Raw genomic sequence first — 21654 nt, forward strand, 5'->3', positions numbered from 1 at the left:
TCCTCCTGTAATCATCATGAATCTTATCATTTATGCACGTATTTAAAGCAAGTTGTAAAATGTCTGAAGTGCTCTCGTTTATGTTGAACATGACAAAAGACGCCGTTTCGACCAAGCATGCTCTCAAATGCTCTCCAGTTTGGATACTGGAACTGGATAGGATGGGAGGAGCAATATGGCGGCCCGGCCGCTTCAAAAGGGCATCCAGTCATATATTCAGGTGAGCGCATGTGAACAAGATAGCAATGCTAGCATGATAGCAACACGCTCGCGTTTTCTTCTTCTTTTGGACGAACGTCATCGCGCTCAAAAAAGGATTTCCAGATTTCACAAGGATAACTTTTAATGAACATGAATATTATATTGTTGATTTGACATAATCACACGCTGATGATGTCATCCCAAGTGAAAACAACTATTTTGCCGGTGACATCATCAAGACGACAAGTTTTTGCTTGGCCGTCTGTCGAAGGGTGAAACTAAATACACGTCAAAAATGTTGACCACTCAATAATAATTGTAACACGAATGCTTAACGCGAACAAGAAGCTAACATTAATAAGAAAAAAGAAATAGGAGTAGGGGGGCGGGGCCTGCGAAGAATATCGCAGGCATGGGGCCAAAATCTCACGTCTCAAAAAATGACTTTCTTCTTCTTCTTCTTCTTCTTTTTTGAATTGGTACCAGTCAGTCCACTTGCGTGGCCGTTATTTTGGATGAATTAGTGAGAAATCAAGCGGCTTGATATCTTTGATGATGGAATGCTAATGTTGAACAAAACCAAACGGTGTTTTGGGGGCGTGTCCCAAAAAGTGACGATTTTCTCAAATGATGTCCGTTGGCAGCAATTCCACGGAGGGGAGGAGCCAGGAATGTTTGGCGGGAAATGAGACAATCGCTGCTCTCCATGTGGTCATCTGAGGGAGACATGGAAAACAGGCTGGATAGGGGTTCTGGAGGACCGGGGGCGGGAACCAGCGCCACCTTTATCTTCTTCCATTTACGCCGAGCAAACAAACGGCCATCTGCCGATTCCGGGGTCGCCATTGAATTATTTCATTGTTTACGGGCGCCCTCGAATCTGGGTCACAATAGTCTCTGGAGTACAGAGGTCAGTGACCTTTTTTAGGGGCCACGCAGGACTCATTCCTTGTTCTAATTCAATGATAACAAAGGTTACTTGATATGTCATCGGAATACGCTGGCGATGTAAACCGCTAAAGTCAATATTCACATCAAAATTCTTTGTACAGTCATTTTTAAAAACATATTGCAAGAAAAGCAAGAAGCAATATTTAGCGTTTCAGGACGGACGTTCGTTGGAGCTTAAACACGCAAATGTGACGCCAGCCCGCCCGCTCGATGGACGGCAAAAAAGAAGAAGTTCATCTCGTCTTCAAATCTGTATCGTCCTGTGTTTTTTCTTTTTTAAGAGAGAAAAAGCTTTTCGCTTTACCTTGGCTCGTTTCCACGTCACCTTCCTTTTAGGGCACGTCCCAAATGTCAGAAGGTGACGGTGGACGCCGAAACGAGTCAAGGAAAAGCAAAAAGCTTTTTTTTTTCGTCTTAAAAATGAAAAACCATAGGACCGCTCGATGGACGTCCGTCCGCAACTTGAAATCAGTTGAAAATGACGCGATTCATGCGGGAAACGAACGAAAACCACGTCCGAGTCGAAAGCGCGCAACTGGACGAGTCCAGCAGCTGCTCCGAGGCCTTCCATACCCGCGGGTGTCGTCTTCTTCCCAGCGTCCCTTGCTTCAGTAGGGCGGGACGAGGGCGGAACCCTGGGCGGCTTTGATCGGTCCAGGCGCAGGACAGGGTAAGGACGAGGACACGGAGGAGGCGGAGGAGCCCTGCGGCAGCGAGGACAACTCCGAGGACGTGGTCACCTCCTAAAGGAAACGAAGTTAGCCGCCATTGGAGCTCACGACACACAATGGCGACGTACGTCCAAATAAAGTTTCTACAAAATGAATCTCAGACTTGTCATTGGTGGAGAACGGCAACAACACTGACCATCGGTTGACTTTTGTTGAATTTGGGCTTGCTCGGCTTCCCCGCCACGCGGTCGGTGTGCTTCTTGCTGGCGATGTGCTGCAACCGCAACCGCAACCGCAAGTCACGCCGTGCTAGCATAGCAACAGGCTAACACCGAGCGCATCGTGTCCGTCCGTCTGTCACCTGCTTGAGTTGAATCTCAGAGTTGACGTCGATGTTGCAGGTTTGGCATTGGAAGGTTTTGCTCTGGAGACCGGAACCCTTGGACGCCGGACCGGCGGGAGCGGCGGAACCCAACTTGACGCCGGCTTGTGGGAACGCTTTGATGGAACCCGAACCGCTAGGAGTGTCCAACAGGTTCTTGTGCTTGGTGCCTGCCGACAAAGACGACGGCGCGGAGGAAGCGTGCGCAAAAAGGTCAAAGGTGTTAGCGTGTTGCTCAGGTGTGACCTTCAACCACTTTCTCATCTGCGACAAATTCATTGGCCACCCCCGACTTCCAAATTGCGCCACAGAAGCCGCGCTAACGTTAGCCGCTAGCGGCCAGGAGCGTCTGACCTGAATTGTGGGCCTCCAGCTGCAGGGGCGAGTTGACGGACACTTTGCAGAGCGAGCAGTAGAGCGGCTTCTTGGCCTGCTCCGCCCCCTTCTCGCCCGCTTCTGTGGCCAAGAACGGTTTGACAAACCAACGTCAGTCGAGTGACTTCCAGATGGAAAACAAGACAAATACGTCAAATAAAATACAGCTCAAACAAGCAAGCGGGGAAATTCTCATGTGAAGTAAGACCGGAAATGTCAACGGCTGAAATCATACGGACATTTTAAGAATGATCTACGAACACGGGAAGTGATTGGAAAATGGGATCAATACATCGTCAAGTCATAGGAAGTGACATTAAAAGCATTTTGGTGAGCGAGAGAAGCGACGAGGAAGGCGATAATGACCTTTTCATTTAAATTGAAAACGCTGAAAGCATTCAAGCAAGCATTTTGGATATCGTCATTGTTGACAAGCGGATAGAAAAGGAAGCGGCAAACAGCAACGAGCGCTTCTTCGGTTCAGCTTGTGTAAAAATCTGCTTGGAGGACGTGCGAGGAACCGGCGGACGCGACGGCAGACCGTTTGCGTTCCGTTTGCGTTCCGTTTGCAGACCGTTTGCGTTCCGTTTGCGTTCCGTTTGCAGACCGTTTGCGTTCCGTTTGCGTTCCGTTTGCGTTCCGTTTGCGTTCGCGTTCCGTTTGCGTTCCGTTTGCCACATCAACACCGTTTTCAAAACATCAACTGACTTTCAAGCAATATGCAACATCGGGCAACATCGCAGCCGCCGTCCAAAAATGGCTGCAACCTCAACCGACTGGGTAAGTATGAGGAACGCAATTCAAAGTCTGAAGCCAGTTACCTTCTCTCCAAAGCAAAAATGTGGAAACATTTCTTCTGCTCTGGGAAAAACGGATCGAGTTTATAAATCAATAAAAGCGACTCTTTCTGGAGGGAAAAACAAAAAAGGCCCGTCTGTCATGACTGCGGTTGAATTTTCTGTCATGTGAAATGAATTGTTGTTCGGCAATTCTCGTATCGATTCGATTTGCGGCCGAATGGAGGTTCAAAACCTCCATTTTGGATCGAACGAAACGTCTTACTTGGGGTTGAAGCGCGGAAGAACGGTAGGCCTTCATATTTGATTTGGATGCCGTTCAAACCCATTGATTAGCCCGAACCCGAGCGAGGTTACAATTTGTGGCCATAAGAGAAAGGCGAGTCAACCTGTGTTGCGATTGGCGCTTGCTGCCTTTGAGGGGGCGGCGCCGGCGGCGGCGCCGGCTTTGACCGACAGCTTCTTGTGCTCGTTCTTGCTCTGCTGCATCTTCAGCTTCTTGGTGTGGCGGCTGCCTCGGTAGTGCGCCTGCGCCTGCGACTGCACACAAAAAAGGTGCGGCGAGAGTAACGGCGGGCTGAGGGGGCGTGGCCGGCCGCACTCACGCTTGAGTTGAACTTGATCTGGCAGACGGCGCACTTGGCTGGCTGCTGCTGCTTCTTCTTCACGGCGCCCGCGACTTTGCCGGCGCGGCGGCCGAACGTGTGCTTGACGACCGCCTTCTGCACCGGGTCCATCTGCGACCACACGCGCACACAAACCAGGTGGCAACGCCGGCCTTAGCATCGACGCGTCGCACAAACATTTCACAGTCCTTAATGAAGACATCGTGCTCAGCGCTAAAGCTAGCATCATGGATTCACACACAAAAGGTTAGCATTGTGAGCCGGCACGCGGAAACGAGATGCAAATTCAGCATCGTCGACCGGGGCACACAAAAAAACTAGCAACCAATGTTAGCATTGCTAATTGACACACACAAAAACAAAGCTAACATCGTCGCCGTCAGCTAACAGACAATCCCGCTCGCGTGACTGACGTCAACTGGGAAAAACATAGCCACTCATGTTAGCATTGTTAACTGACACTTACAAAACCTAGCTGCTAATATGACATCATTACACGTGGAAATGAGCTGCCAATGTTGTTAACATTGTAGGCAAACTAGCCACTAATGTTAGCGGCGTTAACCAACGTGAACATTTGCCGCTAATTTCATTAACCGCCGCTAACATTAGCTTCATGAAGTGACAAGACGCACCATATTGAAATGGGGGAAAAGAGTCGGCGCAGGTGGAGGAACAGCGTTGTTGTTGATGGGAAAACGCAGGAACGGTTTCATCAGCATGCTGGCTGGTCCTCCGGCGCCACCTAGCAGGCCTGGTAGAACAGCGGCCAGCGTGGAGCACATGTTTCCTGGCGAACGCAAACAAAGCAGAGTGATTTTGTTGAAGCTCTTTTGTGGTTGCTTTGGCTTATTCTCTTTTCAAATTCTTTTTTGACCCAATTCTTCTTGTAAACGAGTTTTGAATATTAGTGTCTTCTTTTGGAATCATCATTTTTTAGTTCAGTTTTTTTACATTCAGATTTTATGTACCTTGTTTTTTACTTGTATTTGTTAAAATGTGTTTTTCCTTTCTAAAGTACCCGTTAAAAGCTTGCTTTTCAAAATGTTTTAGATGTGCATACATGTATTAGTTAAGTTTGCCATTAAAACGCGGCCATCTTGAAACACGATCTGATGACGACATTTGCCATATTTTGTTCATTTCGTGGCAGACGTGAGCTGTGAAGAAATAAGACATTCGAACGAAAGCCGTTCTCGTGTCTTCACTGCTCACGGACGGACGTACCACTTTCCTTTCCTTTCCGGTACGATGCCTCAAATGACTGAAGGCCGTTCCGTTTGTTGAGCCGTTAAAAGCGGCATCCATCGCCATGACAGCCAGCAAGGCGTAATGGCGGCCTGCCTGGTCGTCGTTACATAACACTCGCCGCTTTTATTGCTGTTGTGTTTTGGCGCGGAGACGCAACTCCGTGTTGGGCAAAACCGACATCAGAATAATCGGACTTTTGATCGTGGAATGCAGAATTTGGGGTTACTCTGCAAAAGACGATGGCGGAAAGCCAAGCGAGCACGCGCGCAGCCATTGGACCCCCGACGTGCTTTGTGTGCTTGCGTGCCAGAGAAACACGTCCATAGATGATGATCGGCTGCCATTCTTAGATTCTCGTGTTTGCACTGCAACTTTCCATTCCTTTCTTTAACTTGGTGCCTTTTTAGCAGGCAAGGAGGCTGCTACCCACAATCCTTTACGGCAGCCTACGACGTTTACGCGCTTTCACGCAACATCGACGTTTGCAGTAGGATGACATATAAACACGAGTCGAATGAATTTGAAACAGGCCTTTGGATTTCGATGTTCGAAAGGCAACACCTTCTCATCTCATGCCTTTCCAAGCAAGGTGCCGTCAAAACGGGACTTTTCACGAATTTACGCATTTGACGTAAGTCTTCAGTCTGTGGCGCCTTTGGCAGATTCTCCAAAAGCAAGTACGAAAGCGGCCATAGAGGCGAAAGCGACCTTGTTTCGTTCGACTAAACGGCCTTGGGGGGGGGGTTAACTTGATGGAATTTGCTCCGCGCCCAAAACCTCGCTACTTACCTTCGTGTGCCGGGCAACAGCAAATTCCCTCCGTCTTATTTTGGTTCCACGGCGCCCGCTGGACGCCGGACTCTTTGGGAAAGCGCTGCAAGCTAACGTCGCTATCGGCGCGGCTCGTTCCGGCGGGGAACGGCGCAGAGAAATGCGCGCTGTAGTGTTCTTTGTCATTCTTCGTGTGAGTTTCGCCGTACTTCTTTTTGTGATGCTCGTTGTACGGTTGGCTAGGTTGCTCGTTGTACGATTGGTTGTACGTCTCGGTGTACGGCTGGTTGTACGACTGGTTGTACGTCTCGTTGTACGGCTGGTTGTACGACTCGTTGTACGACTCGTTGTACGTCTCGTTGTACGACTCGTTGTACGGTTGGTTGTACGACTCGCTTGCGCTACTCGCCGTTCTGGGGAACTTGTAATGGTCTCTCCCGCTGTAGCTGCCCATTTCTCTGTTGTCGTCGAAAGAACTCCAACGTTTGCGTCCTTCCATTTTCCCGCTGGTGTGTAAGCAACAAGAAGTGAACCGTGTCTTCAAAGTGGCTTTGTGAGCACGCGCATGCGCTGTAGAACGCGTGACACACGCTCCTCCTTCGATACGTCAGAGCCGCCGTCATACGGTGGAGGCGACACTTCCGGGTTTCACATCAGTGCTGTTTGCGACGTGCGTGCCGCGTCCCGTGACTTGCGCTTCCGCCCTTGTGCCCCTCGGTTGCGCGTTCCCGTCGACGGGTGCGAGTGCGTAGTGTGTCTGTCTCAGTTGTCCGAAGCGTTTCAGAGAGCTCAGACGCAGGTTGGGGGTACGAGTGTTGGAACGCGGCCAGCAATGGCCGGAAACGGCGCTGATGTGTGAAGTCCGTGGCATCTGCCCCATCGTGGCAGTCATTTGGCCCCGCACACGCACGGCGTCCCTACGTGGCGGCCATGTTGGAAGGGGCGAGTTCCCATCAAAGGTCACGCGCATAGGCATGGGTGGAAAAAAAGAAGATGGAATTTGCTCATTTCTCAACCTAGGAAGGTGTCAAATGGCCAAATGTAGAGTAGGCCAATCACTGGACAGGGTGCATCGAAATAGGGATGCACGATAATGCTATTTTCAACCGATACCGATAAACCAATACTTTAGAAAGTAAGACGATAATTGTTTGCAAAATGATCTTGAATACAAATATTAACTTTGGAGTCCTACTATAAGTCGAACATGTACAAATGCATGTAAGTGAGAAAAAAACTGCGAGGGCAACATTTTGTAAAGAAAAACCACCCACTGCCGCGATGCATCTTGTCAACATGAGGTTGCGTGAATTATGACGTCACAAATAAGCAACACGACCAGAGGGGAGGGCTCAATCAATGTGGCAAGTCCATTATCGGCGGATTTCTTTATTATCTGGTTTATCTGTATGACGTCAAATCGGTCATTAATTATCGGCCACCAATATTATCGTGCGTCCCTATTTCGAAATCAAACCCCCAACCAATGACTCGATTGCTTCCTAAGGAATTAAAAAGTTGTCTTTTCCATGGTGACGAATGAATGAGCTCACTAATCCGGTTGGCTTCTCGAGCTTGCAATTGGATTCACGCACACGTCAAAGGTGCAAAAAGCACACGTGACAAACACGGAGTGTTTCCGAGAACTCGCGTAAACGTGCTCAAGTGCAAGATGAACATGCATCATGTCAAAAACACTTGAGAAAGGTGAGCATTCCTAACATTAGCACCCGTGTTTGTATTGGCCATGATGACATCATTCCAGTTGACTTTTGAAAGGTGGCTCCGCCCACACGCACCGCTTACACACTTTTGCGAAACGGCAAATGCATGCACGACTTCCGTGAATGGCACCGGGCCGTTATTTGGTCGTACTCGCCGATAGCCCAAATATTTTGGGAATGAATTAAAGAAGCGAATATTCATGCAATTTTGGAAACGCTGCGGTTGATCAAGAAGGAGCTGATAGGACGCCATCGCACGGCGCGGGCGCTTCCTGGTCTTCTTTGAGATGATTGGTGGCTCGCACGTCTTCAATATTGGCAGAAGAAGAAGAACAGATGCAAACAGGAAAAACATTGGCTGGAAAGCCGACTATTGTTGTTACATTTTCAAACGGATCCAGCAAGAACGAACTTGCCCAAAAGACATCATTGAAATGTTTTCCTTGCCCTTCCATTGTTGGTATCGATTGAAGCATCATTGCGAGCCATGAAAACAAACCTTCAACTTTTGAAAGCAAACGTTTTAATGAAGGTGAAAATTGCAACGCTATATTGCCTATTTTGAGAACGGCAACGAATTGACCATTTCGTTGCCACCGCTGCACGACGCGGGCGCCGTTGATGACATCATGGCCGCTTGAGGGGCGGGTCTGCGGCGGAGACCGACATCGTGGCGGCAAGTGGTGCGAAGGACTGACATTCAAATGCTGCGGTGAATGTGACCTTTGACCCTTTCAGGAAGGAGCGCCGGCCTTGGTTTCGTTCCGTCCCTCGGTGCCGCCTCGGCCCCTGCGCCCTCTTTGAGTATCTGGCGGACCTCCACGCACTCACATTTGGTGGAATCTTCATGATTTTATGTTAAGTTCAACACTTTTGAGGTCATCTCGTCTCAAAAAAAGCATTTTTTTCTCTTTTCTGATTCTTGTCCTGGTTTTGCAATTTCGGAGCCGACAAAATTGATGGCATTTCTAATGATTTGTGACGTTTGTTTTAATCCAAGCAGAACCTCCTTCCCGGCGCATGTAAAAAAAAAAAGCGGCTGCCAGATTTGCAACAAAGAAAATGCCGTCCGGCGTCAAATGAGGGCAAGAGTGGCTTTTTGGTGGTTTCTCTCTCTCTCTCTCTCTCTCCCAAAGGTGGAAAAGAGTTAACGGGCCAACGCGCTCAGGGCCGCCTCCTGTCCTCTCGGTTGCCGTCTCGGTTCTCCTTGTTGCGCTCCTCTGCTCTCCCCCTCCCCCGTTTGTCCTCCTCCATCCTGCTCCTGTCCTCCCTCCCTCGCTTGTGCCCCTCCCTCCTGCTCCTCGCCCTCTCCTCTTCCTCTTGCTCTTGCTCGTCCTCGTCTTCCTCTTCCCGCCGTCCGCGTCCTTTCTCCTCGCGCCCCCTCTGGCCGGCCTTCTTCTTCGTCCTCGTCTTCGTCCTCGTCTTCTTGTCGCTTTGTCCTTTCTGCTTCTTCTTTTTGCGCTTGGCGTCCGAGTCTGGGGGGGGATTGAAGGCAAAACAGCTGTCAATCATCTGAAAGCGCATTATGGCCGCAAATTGCCAACATGCGTCGCGGTGAAGTGCACTAGTGGCCACTTTCAAACATTTCACCAGGATGTACGGTTGAAAAGGAACGAGGGTACATACCATCTACTTGGCCGGGCCCTTTTTTAAGAGTCTGTCTCATCGGCTGTATTTGTTTCAAAAGGCAGCAACTTTTTCATCATCTATTTTCAGTTATTTATCATCGTTAAAAATAGACATTTTCAAAGAAGGCGGATGTGAAAAACGTAAATCCGTGTTTTTGTTTTGTCAAGACAATAATCGTACACTAAAATCTGAAACGTTCAAGGTCACAACAACTTTTTTTTTTTTGCCCAGCCCTTCATCTGACAACACGGTTGTGGTGAAAGGTGAAGGTTAGAAAACCAAAACTGCAGCCGTGGCTTTGTGCAGGCGCAAAAAGCAGGATTGAAGAGATTTGACGTTGGCCTGAAATACTTCCTGTTTTCCGCGCTTCTTCTTTCAAATGTACACAGTATCAAACATGGCGGCTGCCTGTGGAATGACATCCAAAATGCAATAATACATGTGGCCACAAGGTGCGAACGGCGACACGGCCCGTATTGAGCGTTTGCAACTTTGTGTTGACGCCGTTGCGGACGCGCGTTTGACAAAAGGCGGCCGCACCTGAGCTGCTGCTGCTGCCGGCTGACGAGGACGAATCCGATTCACTGGACGAGTCGGAGGAGGAGGAGTTGGAGGAAGAGGAGTCGGAAGATTCCACTTCCTGGTTCTGAGTCATGATCATCTTGGGGGCGTTCTTCAGATGTTCCCTCAGCTCGTCCCTGGAAAAGCACAAGCCACACGTTGCGGACGCGCACGTGCCAACGCGGTTGCATGTCGTCCGTGTGTGCGCGTCGCTTACGTCAGTCCTCCCAGGCCGATGGAGGTGAAAAAGTTGATGGCGAATCGCGTGTTCCTGGGATTGTCGCGAGGAAAAAGTCCCTCAAAGAAGCTCTGCAGAGTCCTGGGAAAAAGGCGCAAAACCTCAAGATTGGCAGCTGAAACCAATCACACGACTTCCTCCGTTCACGTTCAGTGCTGCAAACGGAACACACGTTTGCCGTTTTCAAATTGCGTGGCCCGTTACATGACACGCGGCCGTTGCGGCCGTTGCACTTTGAGTCATTGCCTTTTCTTCACACAATACTCATCGGAATGGCCAAACGGGAAAGCAGCTAACTGCCGCCAACTTAGCGGTCGGTAGCGATGTGACCATACCGGCAAGATGGCGATGGCGCCGCATTAAAACGGCCGCAATATCGCACCTCTGCTAAAAGCCTCACAATCCAATACGCATGTTCTTCAAATGGCCGTAACGCACAACGTAATTGCAACGTTTTGCATCCGTACCACATACGTTACGGGAGCTATTTTATACGTTATGGCAGATTTTCATGTGTGGGGGAGGGGGTATCGGTGCGACGCAGGAGACCGGAGATGACGCCAGTTTTTCCAAATGACCGTAACTCCGGAACCGTTTGCGCTCGCAACCTATTGTGAAAGCAGACGAGAGAAGAAAACCCCCCGGAAAAAACGGGAAAAAAAGTCCGGTTGATTTCCATTTGTGCAGTTCTAGCACCCTCTGGTGGCGAGTTTTTTCCTCTCCACACGGCATGTTTTGGCCCTTCAATGTTTCCAATCCACGCTGATGGTCGCATGTAGGGAAGGTCATATATGAAGTCTTAGCAGACATCGCTGTTATGTACAATATTGCGCTTTTGTTTTTGAAATGACGGCCGCCCTCCCCACAATATGGCGATCATTCTTGGATCTGGAACCTCCCTCGCGGGCGACATACCGGGCCGACGGTGGGTCCAATGTCTGCTCCCAAGCCTCAAGGCAAGCGCTTGAGTTGGACGCCAGTGGTTTTGTGTCACCTACATGTCTTTGAAGCGCTGGTTGAGTCTGGGCAGGCCCATGTAGGCGCAGAGCTCCTGGAAAAGAATCTTGACAAAGATTCTGCTGGACGAGGTGGTGGTCTCCTCGCTGATCTTGACGCACTCCAGAACCTTCCGAAAGGAAAGCGCAAAATCACAAACCGGTACAAGCCGGTTCGTTCACGTGGCCAGTGCAGAAAATGTCCGGGAAAAAAACACGTCCGCAAAGTGCGTCTGATTTGGAAGATGACAAACAACAATTTCCACACACACAAAATGGTTCTCAGTTTGATGCGTGTGCGTGCGCGCGCTTACACTCCAGGGGATGGAGTCGGTGTAAAGGAGGTGAGCAAAGAGCCTGGCCACGTTCCTCAGCTTGTTGGTCTCCAGCCTGTGGATGGTTTCGTACTGCTCGGCGAAGATGGCCTCGAAGCTCTCCATGTACTCCTTCTTCAGCAGGCAGAACCTCTGCACGCCACCACAACACGGACCCAAAAGCTTAGCGGTTAGCATTGGCGGGTTAGCATTGGCGGGCGCTCAAAAGAAACTTGGATTTGCTCAGCGGTTGCCAGCGCGACCGCGTTGCCAGCCACTCGCACAATTTCACATCATTTGACTTTGTCTTCCGAACCCGGACGTGCCAAATCTTCCCCGCGTGTAAACGGTTGACTTTGCTGGATTTGTCGTTGCGCAAGCGGCTCTTCCGCCGGAAATCCGGCACCGTGCCAGAGTACTTTAAGCCACAGAGTCAAGATTGGCATTTTCAACATTTTTCACGTCAAATCCCTTCTTTTCTTCTTTTTTTACTGAAAATGAATGTCAGCTTATCAGCCTCCTCGTCCCTGAAAAAAACGCACATCAGTTCGCTCCAATCGGTCGGCAGCAAGTGGAAAAATCATTTTTCACACGGCAAATCACGAAGTTATCAAACTCAAAATATGAACTTTGGACTGCTGAAAATGTTAATCGTGAATGAACGCGTGCACGTCTTACCCCAGCGAGCAAACCAAAGAACTTCTCGTAGGTCCTCTGTTGGGCGCAGCAGTCCAGAATCATGTTGCAAAGCTCCTTCTGCGCGCGCACACACATTTGCGGACAGGTGAGCAGTCCGTCGGCCGAGCGGAAAGCGCATCTCGTCAAGCGTGCGTGTTACCGTCTGGCTGTCGGGGAAGTCCATCTTGATCAGCTTGTGAGCGCACTCCTCGAAGTCCAAACTGCACAAGCGAGGAAGTCAAGATGCGCACAATCGCGCACGCACGCACGCACGCACGCTACGTGACGGCTCACTGCGAGCAGCCGCCATAACCGAATGATGAACATTTGGGGCCCAAAACAAAAACCGGAAAGGGGACCATTTTGTGAGGACATTCTGGTGGTCCCCACGAGTCCAAACCTCTTTTTGAGGCTTTTAGAGTTTAGGTTTGAATTGGCGAAGGGTTAGTCAGTTGCGATGGTTAAGTTGATGTATTACGTCAATGAGATGTCCCCACGAGACATGTAAACCCAACGTGTGTGCGTGCGTGTGAGTGAGTGAGACCTGGACTGAATGACAAGGTAGATGGTCCTCCTGAAGGCCACCAGGTTGACTTCCGTCTGGTCCAAGATGGTCACCTTCTCGTCTGAGGTGGATCACGCAAGACGCGCTCGTCAGGACAGACGCCACGACAGGCGAGACCGCACGGCACCAAGACGTCTCTCTCACCTTCCCCGTCCTGCTTGTCTTCGTCGTCCTCATCCTCGTCCTGGCTGTCTCCTTCGTCCCCGGAGTCGCTGGTGCCCTCGTCCAAGATGTCTGCGCGGCCACACCACAAACGCGCTCACTCGTCCGGACGCTTTTGCCGCTTGGCAATCAAGATTCGTCCTTCTTACCTCTTTTCAGCGTTTTGTACTTGTCCTCGTTTTCCTGGAAGTCCGGGTCCATCTTGAACACGTCTGCGCACACGCACACATATTGATCACGCTTTTTGTGTGTTTGCGACACGGCGACCTTTACATGTGAGCTTCAGTCAACTTTTTGTCATTTTGGGACATTTCTTGTCTGGAGAATGCATTGCTGCCAAACTTATTACAGGCAACAAAAGTTAACAGCAACTTCCAAGTCCGTCCATATTTTGAACCGCTTTTGGGAAAAATATTTGCATTCACAAAATAAGAAAAACTAAAGTGCTTTAAAAAAACATTTTGCGTCTGTAAAAGTAAGGAGAATGATAGTGAAAAGTCCAAACAAATATGACAATAATGCAGCGCGCAATTCTATGGATTCAATATGCGGCCAAATTGAGGTTTAAAAATGGATTTTTGATGGAAATATTCAACAAAATGTCTTACTTAGGGTTCGGCTTCACACTTTCTTTAAGCGTGGAAGAATGTTCTATTCGACATGAAGAAAATATTCATCGCGATTCATTACTCGATTAATCGATGGAATAATCAATAGACAACTCAATTTAAAAAAAAAGTTGCACTAGTTTAAACGCAAAAATAAAATAATTATGTAAGTTATATAAGTTCCTTTTGGATGAAACAAAATTGAGTAAATTACTTATTTTAAAATTTAAAAAAGGTGCAAATGCAAACAATTAAAAATTAGTATGAATAATCCTTTTTTTTTTACAACGATGCTGAGTGTAATAATTGAAATTGTAATTGAATTTGGATTCATTATTCATATTTGAGTTGCATCCTGTTTGTTGAATGCAGAAGCCGAAACTTTCAGATAAATAATGTTCATACAAATCTTACGGTGTACATGTACAAGTTTTACTGATTAGTATTTTTGAAATGCGTGTAGTCGTAGTAAAAATAAAATAAAAATCACATCAATGGACTTATATTGTTTTGTGGATGAATTGGTGTGGAATGGTGACACGGGTGGAATCGGCAGGTACGAACGAGGCAACTGACAAAAGCTCCTTTGGTTTTGGTGTTTGACAAGCGAATATCACGCGTGAGCTTTTGGGCGAGCGGACGGACGGACGGACGGACGGACGGACGGGCGGGCGGACGGACGGACGGCACTCACTCAGGATGTCGTCGGCGTCGTAGTCGTCGTCCAGCGGCAGCATGTGCGTGAACTGGTCGTCCTCGTCCACCAGGTCCAGCCCCTCGGGGATGACGGGGTGGTCCTTGAAGCCGTCCTTGCGGATGGCGAACATCACCTCCATCATGTACTGCACGCGCTTGTCGATGGCCGACTCGTGCAGGACGTTTCGCAGACGCTCGAAGATGGCTGCGAAACAAGTCAGTCAGCGTTCCATCAACACCCAAAAAAATTAATTAAAAAAAATCACACTTTTACTCCTACAAAAGATTTAAAGACACAAGACACAATTTATTATTTTTTTTTTAAAGAAGGAATGGCCGAGAATTAATACCAGGTATCGTATCGGGCCGATACCAGGACACATTTCGCGGTATTTGCACTTTTTGAGGCCAATAACGATTTTTGACAGAAAAAAATACACTTTAATCTGCTGATTATTTAAAAATAAATATGTAATGCATCAAATATATATTTTGAAGGTATCTTGGGGGCAGTGTGGTGCCATGCGTCCATGTTGTACACATTGAAAATGCGCACAGAAGTTGTGACTCCTTTTTCACACATTAGGAAGAATTTGAGCCCTTGGGAGTGTTATTTGAAGGAAAAACCCTCTTCAAGTTGATGCTAACTTCCTGTTAGCATTTGAATGGGATCCTCCCTTCGCTTTTAGCATTAGCGCTAGGCTAGCTATGTTTTAAAAACAAAGCATGTTTTGTATTTCAATATACAGTGTGTTTAGTTTTATTATTATTAATTTCTTGAAACACTTTTGATATTGGACTGAATTCTTGTATGAATACAACCAAAAAGAAATCCACTTTACAAAAAAAGAAAACTCAATTCATTTGTAAGATTAAATCTTTTTTTTTCTTCTTGAGAAAATAAGATTTGATTTCAACTATTTTTGCCAAACGTAACTGGCCTTCCGGCGCGGCCAAATGAGCACCATTAAAATGTCCACCATTAAAAAAAATTGCCGCTGAAGTCTGCCATTAGCCACAAAATGTTAAAGAGGCGGAGATTGTGTGGGCAATGCTGGTGTTGGGTTAGCGGCAAAGGCGCGCGCACGGGCGGGCGGGCGGGCGGCGCTAGCTGACCGTTGATGCCGCGCGGGGAGACGTCGGTGAGCTTGAGGCCGCACTCCTTGAGGAAGGCGATGGACACCTCCACGCTGTCGTCGGTGGGCCGCTCCAGAAGCAGCGTCAGCATCTCCAGACACAGAACCTCGTGGGCCTGCACGCGCACGCACACACACGCGTCACGCGTCGGCAACAGCCGGCCACAAACCCGCCTGCGCTCGTTGCCACGTACCACGTTCTGGTTGATGAGATGCGCCACGAACTTGGACGACGTCAGACATTGTTGCTGCAAAACAAAGCGGGCCACGGATCAACATTTTGTTTGTCTTGACGTGCTTGGAAAAAAACGAGTTGATTCCTGTCAGACTCAAAGACGCGAGCGACTCTTGGCGGGAATAAGCCGCGTCCCAAACGACAGCCGCATTTTCTCAAGATGACAACAAATGCCAGGCAGTCCTCAACTTACAAACAATGGGTTTCTTCCCAGAGGTTTTTTGGCAATCCAATTTGGAGCAAAGTCAAATCACATCCAATTTTTTTTAAATAAGCATACAAATATGTCAAACATTTACAAATTAAATGACATACAGTATTTACTTTGTATACAGAACATCAATTACATTAAAAACGTACTTTTTACACCCCCCCATAAAAAAAACCACATTTTATCAAGAATTTCATGAAAAGGACTTTTCATCTTAAAAAAATATGTATCTTTACATTTAAAGAGCATGCCATCCTCCTTTTAATCCTGAAAAATATTATTTTTTCGAGAGAAAGTACATTTGACCTCGACACATTTTTGGGCTTCTTTCTTTAGCAAATAGAACTCAAAGCTGCTCCAAAAACGACAATACGTGAGTATGATTATTGTGACCTTTATTAATTATTGTAGCAATGCGTTTGAAATGATGAAAAATGCAGAGTTGAAATTTTCCACGCCGACTGCGCTCTGTTGGGTTAGCATCAATGCTAATGCTAATGCAACGCGCGCCACGCGGATGCTGCAAATTGTGCTGCGTTTCAATGGACGCTACCTTGATGTTGCGTCGGTACCCGCGCCTGAAGCTGAGGATGAGTCGCTTGAGGATGAGCTCGCCGATCTGCGGGAACTTGGAGTTGACGATGGCCACCACGGCGGCGTAGACGTGCGTGAAGATGGGAGACGCCGCCTGCGCCTGAAGCACCGAGCGGGACAGCAGACCCCTCAACACACACACGCGCACACGCACGTTTCATTTGCATCCTTTCCGTTTCTTCCCATGACGCAGATTTGACAGAATTCCAGTCTGACAACAGATTCTTACAATCTTTTTGACGAACTTGAAGTGATTTGTTTCTCTCAACGTGAAAAAGCTGGCCTGCCATTGGTTCAGAGCATTCAAGGGCCAACGGGATTTGTTAGCTCGGCGCGCCGTGAACACGTCGCACGTCAGTGAACGCGGCGCACGAGCGGGACACAAGATGATGCATCCAAAGTCCCAGATTAGCGTCGGAATTCATGGTATCGGCACGTTACTCGTTAGTACTCACCGATACCGCTGTTTTAATGCAGTATCGGGGCCTCTGCCGATACCAGTATCGGAACAACGCTAATTCGAATGTCATTATCTTGATGAGCCCCAAAAAATTAATAAATAAGTGTTTTCAGGTTTTGAAGCGCAAATGATTTTGAAAATACCAACTTTTGTCTCACCATTTTTTTTTTTTTATGGGCGGTGTTGGAACCCATTCAATGTTTCCAAATCAACTCCTATCCAGAAGGCGGTGCCGTTTGTTTTTCTTTTTCTCTTTCTTTTGAATAAGTGTGTGTTTTTCAAATTCTTCTTCCGTACGTCCGAAATGAAAACCTTTCAAGGCAGCGATGAAAATCGGGGCCATTTTCATCGGCTGACTTGTTTTCATGGACACGACGTGTCATTGCAGTTGTTTCGTGTTTGCAGTTGAAGCGCATGAAGGTGGGCGGGGCTTTCACCTCCCCCGGACGATGTTCTCCTGCAAGATCTCTTGGATGATGTTGACGATGTTGGACACGTTGACTTTGTTGATCAGACCGTTGATGGACTTCTTCAGCGCCTCCCAGCTCATCCTCTGGTAGGCCAAGCTGCGCGGCAACGGCGGCGGCGGCGGCGGGGGAGGGAGGACGAAGCGAAGCGTCAGCCGGCGCGGGCCTCCTCAATGCATCTAAAGCGAGCAAACGAAGCGGCCTACCTGCTCTTGTCGGTGATCTGCTGCTGCATGAGGCGCAGCTTGGCGGGCGGGATGTAAGCGCCGCCCGTCCGGGTCAGGATGGGGTCCAGCTCCTCCTTCTTCTTCTTGGCCGGCGGCCGATCGCTCCACGCCGGCTGTCCGCCGGCCGAGGGGCCGCCGCGCCCCCGCTGCTCTCGTTGCTCCCTGCCGCGCTCGCGATCCCTGAGCAGGGACGGACGTCAAATTCAAAACACAAACTGGATTCCAAACGTTGATGTCAGCCGTGAACATATTTGGTCACGCGGGGCTGCAAGAGGACACAAGCGAATTCACGTCGATGAAGCGAAGCCGTTTGGGGGGGGTGGAGTGGGCGTGTCGCAAGCAGCGGCGTACTTGAATAACGAGTCACGAGCAAATTCAAATCCGCCCGTTTGTGGTTAGGGACGCCGTCGCCTGCTGAAGGAGTAATGCATGCAAACACGTGCAACTTCAAAAGACGCCACAGATGGATTTGGACAAAAACTGGGTTCTGATGGAAGGCATGTCTTGTCCGTCCCTCCTCAAGTTGTTGCCGAGCTTCTTACCGAGGGTGGCGTCCTCTGTCGGAACTGTGACGGTCTCTGGACCAGGACCGTTCTCGTCCTCTGGACCGGTCTCGTCCTCTGGACCAGGACCGGCCTCGTCCTCTGGACCGGTCTCGTCCTCTGGACCAGGACCGGTCTCGTCCTCTGGACCAGGACCGATCTTGTCCTCTGGACCGGTCTCGTTCTCTGGACCTGGATTGCGCTCGTCCTCTGGACCGGTCCCGTTCTCTGGACCGGCCTCGTTCTCTGGACCGGTCCCGTTCTCTGGATCTGCCGGAGCTTCCGGGCCCGGATCTCTCTTGTTCCCTGAACTCGTCTGGGCGTCCGGATGGGGACCCGTCGGGATGTCCCACGCCGGGCGGCGGTTGCTCTGAGGCTCTCTGCAAACAAGCGCAGGCTGCTTTGAAAACGTTCCCTTAGCACAACGGAAAGAAACTTATGAGGTGGCGTGTGGCAGCGTTGGCGTGCGCTAAAAGCTGCACGACTGAGGCCAAAAGGATTTTGGCCAATCATGTAATCCCGATCAAGAATCACACTCCTCCTCCTCATCATCATCATCATCATCATAACCCTAACCCAAACAAACTCCAACTTGAGATGTGCCGAATGCGTTACCGACCGTGATGTGCGCCACGCTGCTCCTGATCTTCCTCATGGCGACGTGATGTTCGTCCTCGCCGCTGCTGCTGCCGGAGCTGTCGGAGCCGCCGCTGCCCGCCCGACTGCCGTCTCCTGCTCCGGCCGGACTCTTGGCAAGAGGGGACTCGTGCCGGGGCGCAGGGTCCTCATCGGACTCTCCTGACGGTCACACACGCAAGTATAGCACAAGTGAGCAAACAGCGTCATCCCTCCCCCCCCCACAGCATTTGTGCACCGTAGCATGCTAGCACATAAAGGAGTGATGGAAAAGCCGAACTCGCCACACGCCCACCGGCGAGCTTGACGACGTCTCGACCAAGTAAACTTAACTTGCTCTCGTCAGACCACACAACGTGGTTCTTCTGTTGCCAGCTGTTTAGTTCTGCAGAAATGTGAACGCTCGACTCACTTTTGTGACATAGCGCATACAAATCTTTACAAAAATACGCAATGTTAAATTTGTCACAAAAACACCATTCATGGGCAAAAAAAAGACAAATAATAGTGCACAAAAGTGACCACCCAAAACTTTTTGGGGTCACTTTTTATCCTCAGCGTGTATTTGAACAACTTCTGCAGTGTCACTTCTTCTCAACTCCTGATTTGTTTGTTTTGTCAGTATAAGCGTTTGAGTGCCAAATGAAATCAGGCGAAAACATTATTTTGTCCTCTTTTTTTTTTCTTTCTTGGCCCTTGGCTTTCCTTACAAGATGACTTTTAGCGCCTCGTTCTTGTATGTCGTCCGTTTCTGTGCTTAGCCAACCCGATACCAACCTTTTGGAAGTAGAAGACATTTCTGAACGTTTAGAACGGCAAATCAACAAAAAGGTCCTCACTGAGCCCGGCGGACTTTGTATGAAGACGATAGTTAAAAATCGGTGCATCTTCATCGCATTTACAGACTTCCAACATTCTTAAGATGCATCACAGGAAAATGATACTTTTGTCAGTGGAATCGCCGGTTGCTGCTGCTGTCTCGTGTAAATCCATTCATCTTTCAACTTTGACACACATACCAGCCAGACAGACAGCAAAACATTTTCCACAGTTGGCCAATGAACTTACCACGGTGTTGTTTCTGAGCAGGACTTGTGCTTGGAGAATCCATTTCTAAAAGGTATAAAGGGATATTTTGAAAGGCATGAAACAAACGGACGTGCATTTCATCATCACTTGGATATCATTGCATAAACGCAAGAGATGCAAATGACAAACCGCATCAGACATGGTTGTGATATACCAGCCATTAAAATAAAAACAAGGCGGTGGTTATGTTGCCGTGACCGGCAAGTCTCCTGCTAGCATTATTTTTGCCATTAACGACTCTGACTGTTCAATCGCTTGAGCGGCACTTGGCTTGGCGTGACTGGCTATTTTACCGTGATGCCAGTCGGTTAGCCGCGAATAGCTTATTTTGCCGTGAGTCGTGCCTGTGCGTCGTTCCCGCCTCGCTTCGCCCCCATTGTGTCGCTGGTTCTCATTTTCTTTTGTCAACGAAAAAAGGCCGTTTTCGGCATTACCAGACTAGCCCTAAGCCTCACAATAACTTTTCAATTCTTCAATAAACACGCGAAACAAAACAGCTCGTTTACAACTCTCGACGAGCTGGAATTGTAAACAGTAAAAAAACAAACACACACACATACACATATATGCACCTTCGAGATGAGCGCGTTACTCGCTCGGCCACGAGACGGTACACATTCACGCGTGTAGAATGATTACTTGTAGATTTTGTGCGATTTGAGGCAACATAGCGATAGGTAGCGAGTTGCTGGTCACGGCAAAAATAAGCCTATGGGGGGGAAAAAACTTTTTTCTTGTTGATTTTTGCATTTCACGGTAGCGTTGGCTTGTGCTAAGGCTAGCGAGCTAAGGCTAGCGACGCCAAACGTGTCGAGCAGGCACTCACCCTTTAAAATTCTTCTTCAAACACAAACTCCCTCGTCTTCTGTCACCTTCTTGGACTTCGGCGAGTTTAATAGCGCATGTGAACATCCAAATGGTGTCTTTATTTCGTTGCGAGAAGAAAAACACGAACGGAGTATAACGAGCGCCTGTCGCTTGATTAGCTTCCGGGTCAATTTGCTGCCCTGTGGTTGACGAAAACAGCTACAAATTAAATAATTAATTTTTGTTTGATTTGACGACTCTTTGTTTACATACGGTAATGTTAGTGTGGAAAATAATATATTAGGATTCGCTCGAGTGAGTTCCAGTTAAAAACATACTTCTGGGTCAGTTGACTTCTGATCCTTAGTTTCCGGCTTTCTGCGAATGGGCGAGTGGAGCTCTACCAGAAACACGTGACCTCCAATTCCGTCTTACTTTTTTACTAAGCCTAAACCTAACTATAACACGAAACATAACCATAACCTTAACTCAAACTAACGTAAAGTAGTATTCTTTGTATGTTTGGGTATATTTCGCTGTTTTAACTGAGACGACTGTTGGCGCTTTCGTCACCACCGGAAACACGTGACCCCTATTTGAACGCCAAAGTTGTAGCGCAGCGCCACCGAATGGCGAATGTAGCGTAATTGCAATACGTGGTGTCATACGCTTCACGTTGGTTTGTCTGAACGAGGCGATGGAATCTGATCGATGTCGTGATGGAAATATTAATTCACAAAAGCGTTAGCCTCCGTGAATTTTGAAGTCAGTTGGAATATGCATATATATTGACGTGACAGTCATGTACATTGCTGTAAAGCTATAACTGTTGACTGCACACTGAGTGATGAAGAAGAGAGGAAAACAATGTCAAATTTCCTTTTAATCTAATTAAAGTTGTTTTACGCATAATACATTGATGCTTCCAGAAAGCCTACTCCCCAATTGTGCAGGATTGTTGGATTAAGCCTGCCGCGAGTCTTAAGTGGCATAAAACGCCCATAGTTCTATTAAAAAAATAAAACTTCCCTCTCATATATCCAGCCAGTGTCCAT

The 21654-nt window shown here is 48.4% G+C and overlaps 2 protein-coding genes across 2 annotated transcripts; both read right to left on the reverse strand.

Moving 5' to 3' along the window:
* Window positions 1–325: 325 nt before the first annotated feature.
* On the reverse strand, window positions 326–6640 carry znf385b (zinc finger protein 385B). Its single transcript, XM_086091777.1, has 9 exons — window positions 6044–6640; window positions 4639–4793; window positions 3983–4114; window positions 3767–3917; window positions 2560–2661; window positions 2185–2375; window positions 2020–2097; window positions 1726–1895; window positions 326–917 (listed from the first exon to the last, which is right to left on the reverse strand). Exons 1-8 carry the CDS (start codon window positions 6522–6524, stop codon window positions 1761–1763), a joined length of 1425 nt encoding a protein of 474 aa, XP_085947903.1. The 5' UTR covers window positions 6525–6640; the 3' UTR covers window positions 326–917; window positions 1726–1760.
* A 1609-nt stretch (window positions 6641–8249) lies between these two features.
* Window positions 8250–21156, reverse strand: cwc22 (CWC22 spliceosome associated protein). Its single transcript, XM_086091365.1, has 20 exons — window positions 20619–21156; window positions 19772–19816; window positions 18687–18865; window positions 18068–18447; window positions 17505–17705; window positions 17269–17397; window positions 16331–16499; window positions 15526–15579; window positions 15312–15447; window positions 14194–14400; window positions 13041–13103; window positions 12874–12963; window positions 12709–12790; window positions 12325–12385; window positions 12165–12242; window positions 11487–11639; window positions 11176–11303; window positions 10157–10258; window positions 9919–10076; window positions 8250–9224 (listed from the first exon to the last, which is right to left on the reverse strand). The coding sequence occupies exons 2-20, from the start codon at window positions 19812–19814 to the stop codon at window positions 8914–8916; spliced, it is 2724 nt and encodes a 907-aa protein (XP_085947491.1). The 5' UTR covers window positions 19815–19816; window positions 20619–21156; the 3' UTR covers window positions 8250–8913.
* Between the last annotated feature and the right edge of the window lie 498 nt (window positions 21157–21654).

Source organism: Leptonotus elevatus, chromosome 12, assembly GCF_054856555.1.
Source record: "Leptonotus elevatus isolate MCC_2025b chromosome 12, RoL_Lele_1.0, whole genome shotgun sequence".
NCBI classification, from domain to species: domain Eukaryota; kingdom Metazoa; phylum Chordata; class Actinopteri; order Syngnathiformes; family Syngnathidae; genus Leptonotus; species Leptonotus elevatus.

Coding starts and splice junctions, on each gene's coding strand:
- znf385b (XM_086091777.1), bottom strand. CDS start 6,524: ATGGAAGGACGCAAACGTTGGAGTTCTTTCGACGACAACAGAGAAATG. Junction 4,115..4,638: donor TTTTCCCCCATTTCAATATG/GTGCGTCTTGTC, acceptor GTGTGGTCGCAG/ATGGACCCGGTGCAGAAGGC. Junction 2,098..2,184: donor CTGAGATTCAACTCAAGCAG/GTGACAGACGGA, acceptor TTGCGGTTGCAG/CACATCGCCAGCAAGAAGCA.
- cwc22 (XM_086091365.1), bottom strand. CDS start 19,814: ATGGATTCTCCAAGCACAAGTCCTGCTCAGAAACAACACCGTG. Junction 13,104..14,193: donor CGACGCCGACGACATCCTGA/GTGAGTGCCGTC, acceptor GCGTGTGCGCAG/ACGTGTTCAAGATGGACCCG. Junction 10,259..11,175: donor AACCAGCGCTTCAAAGACAT/GTAGGTGACACA, acceptor CCTTTTTCCCAG/GACTCTGCAGAGCTTCTTTG.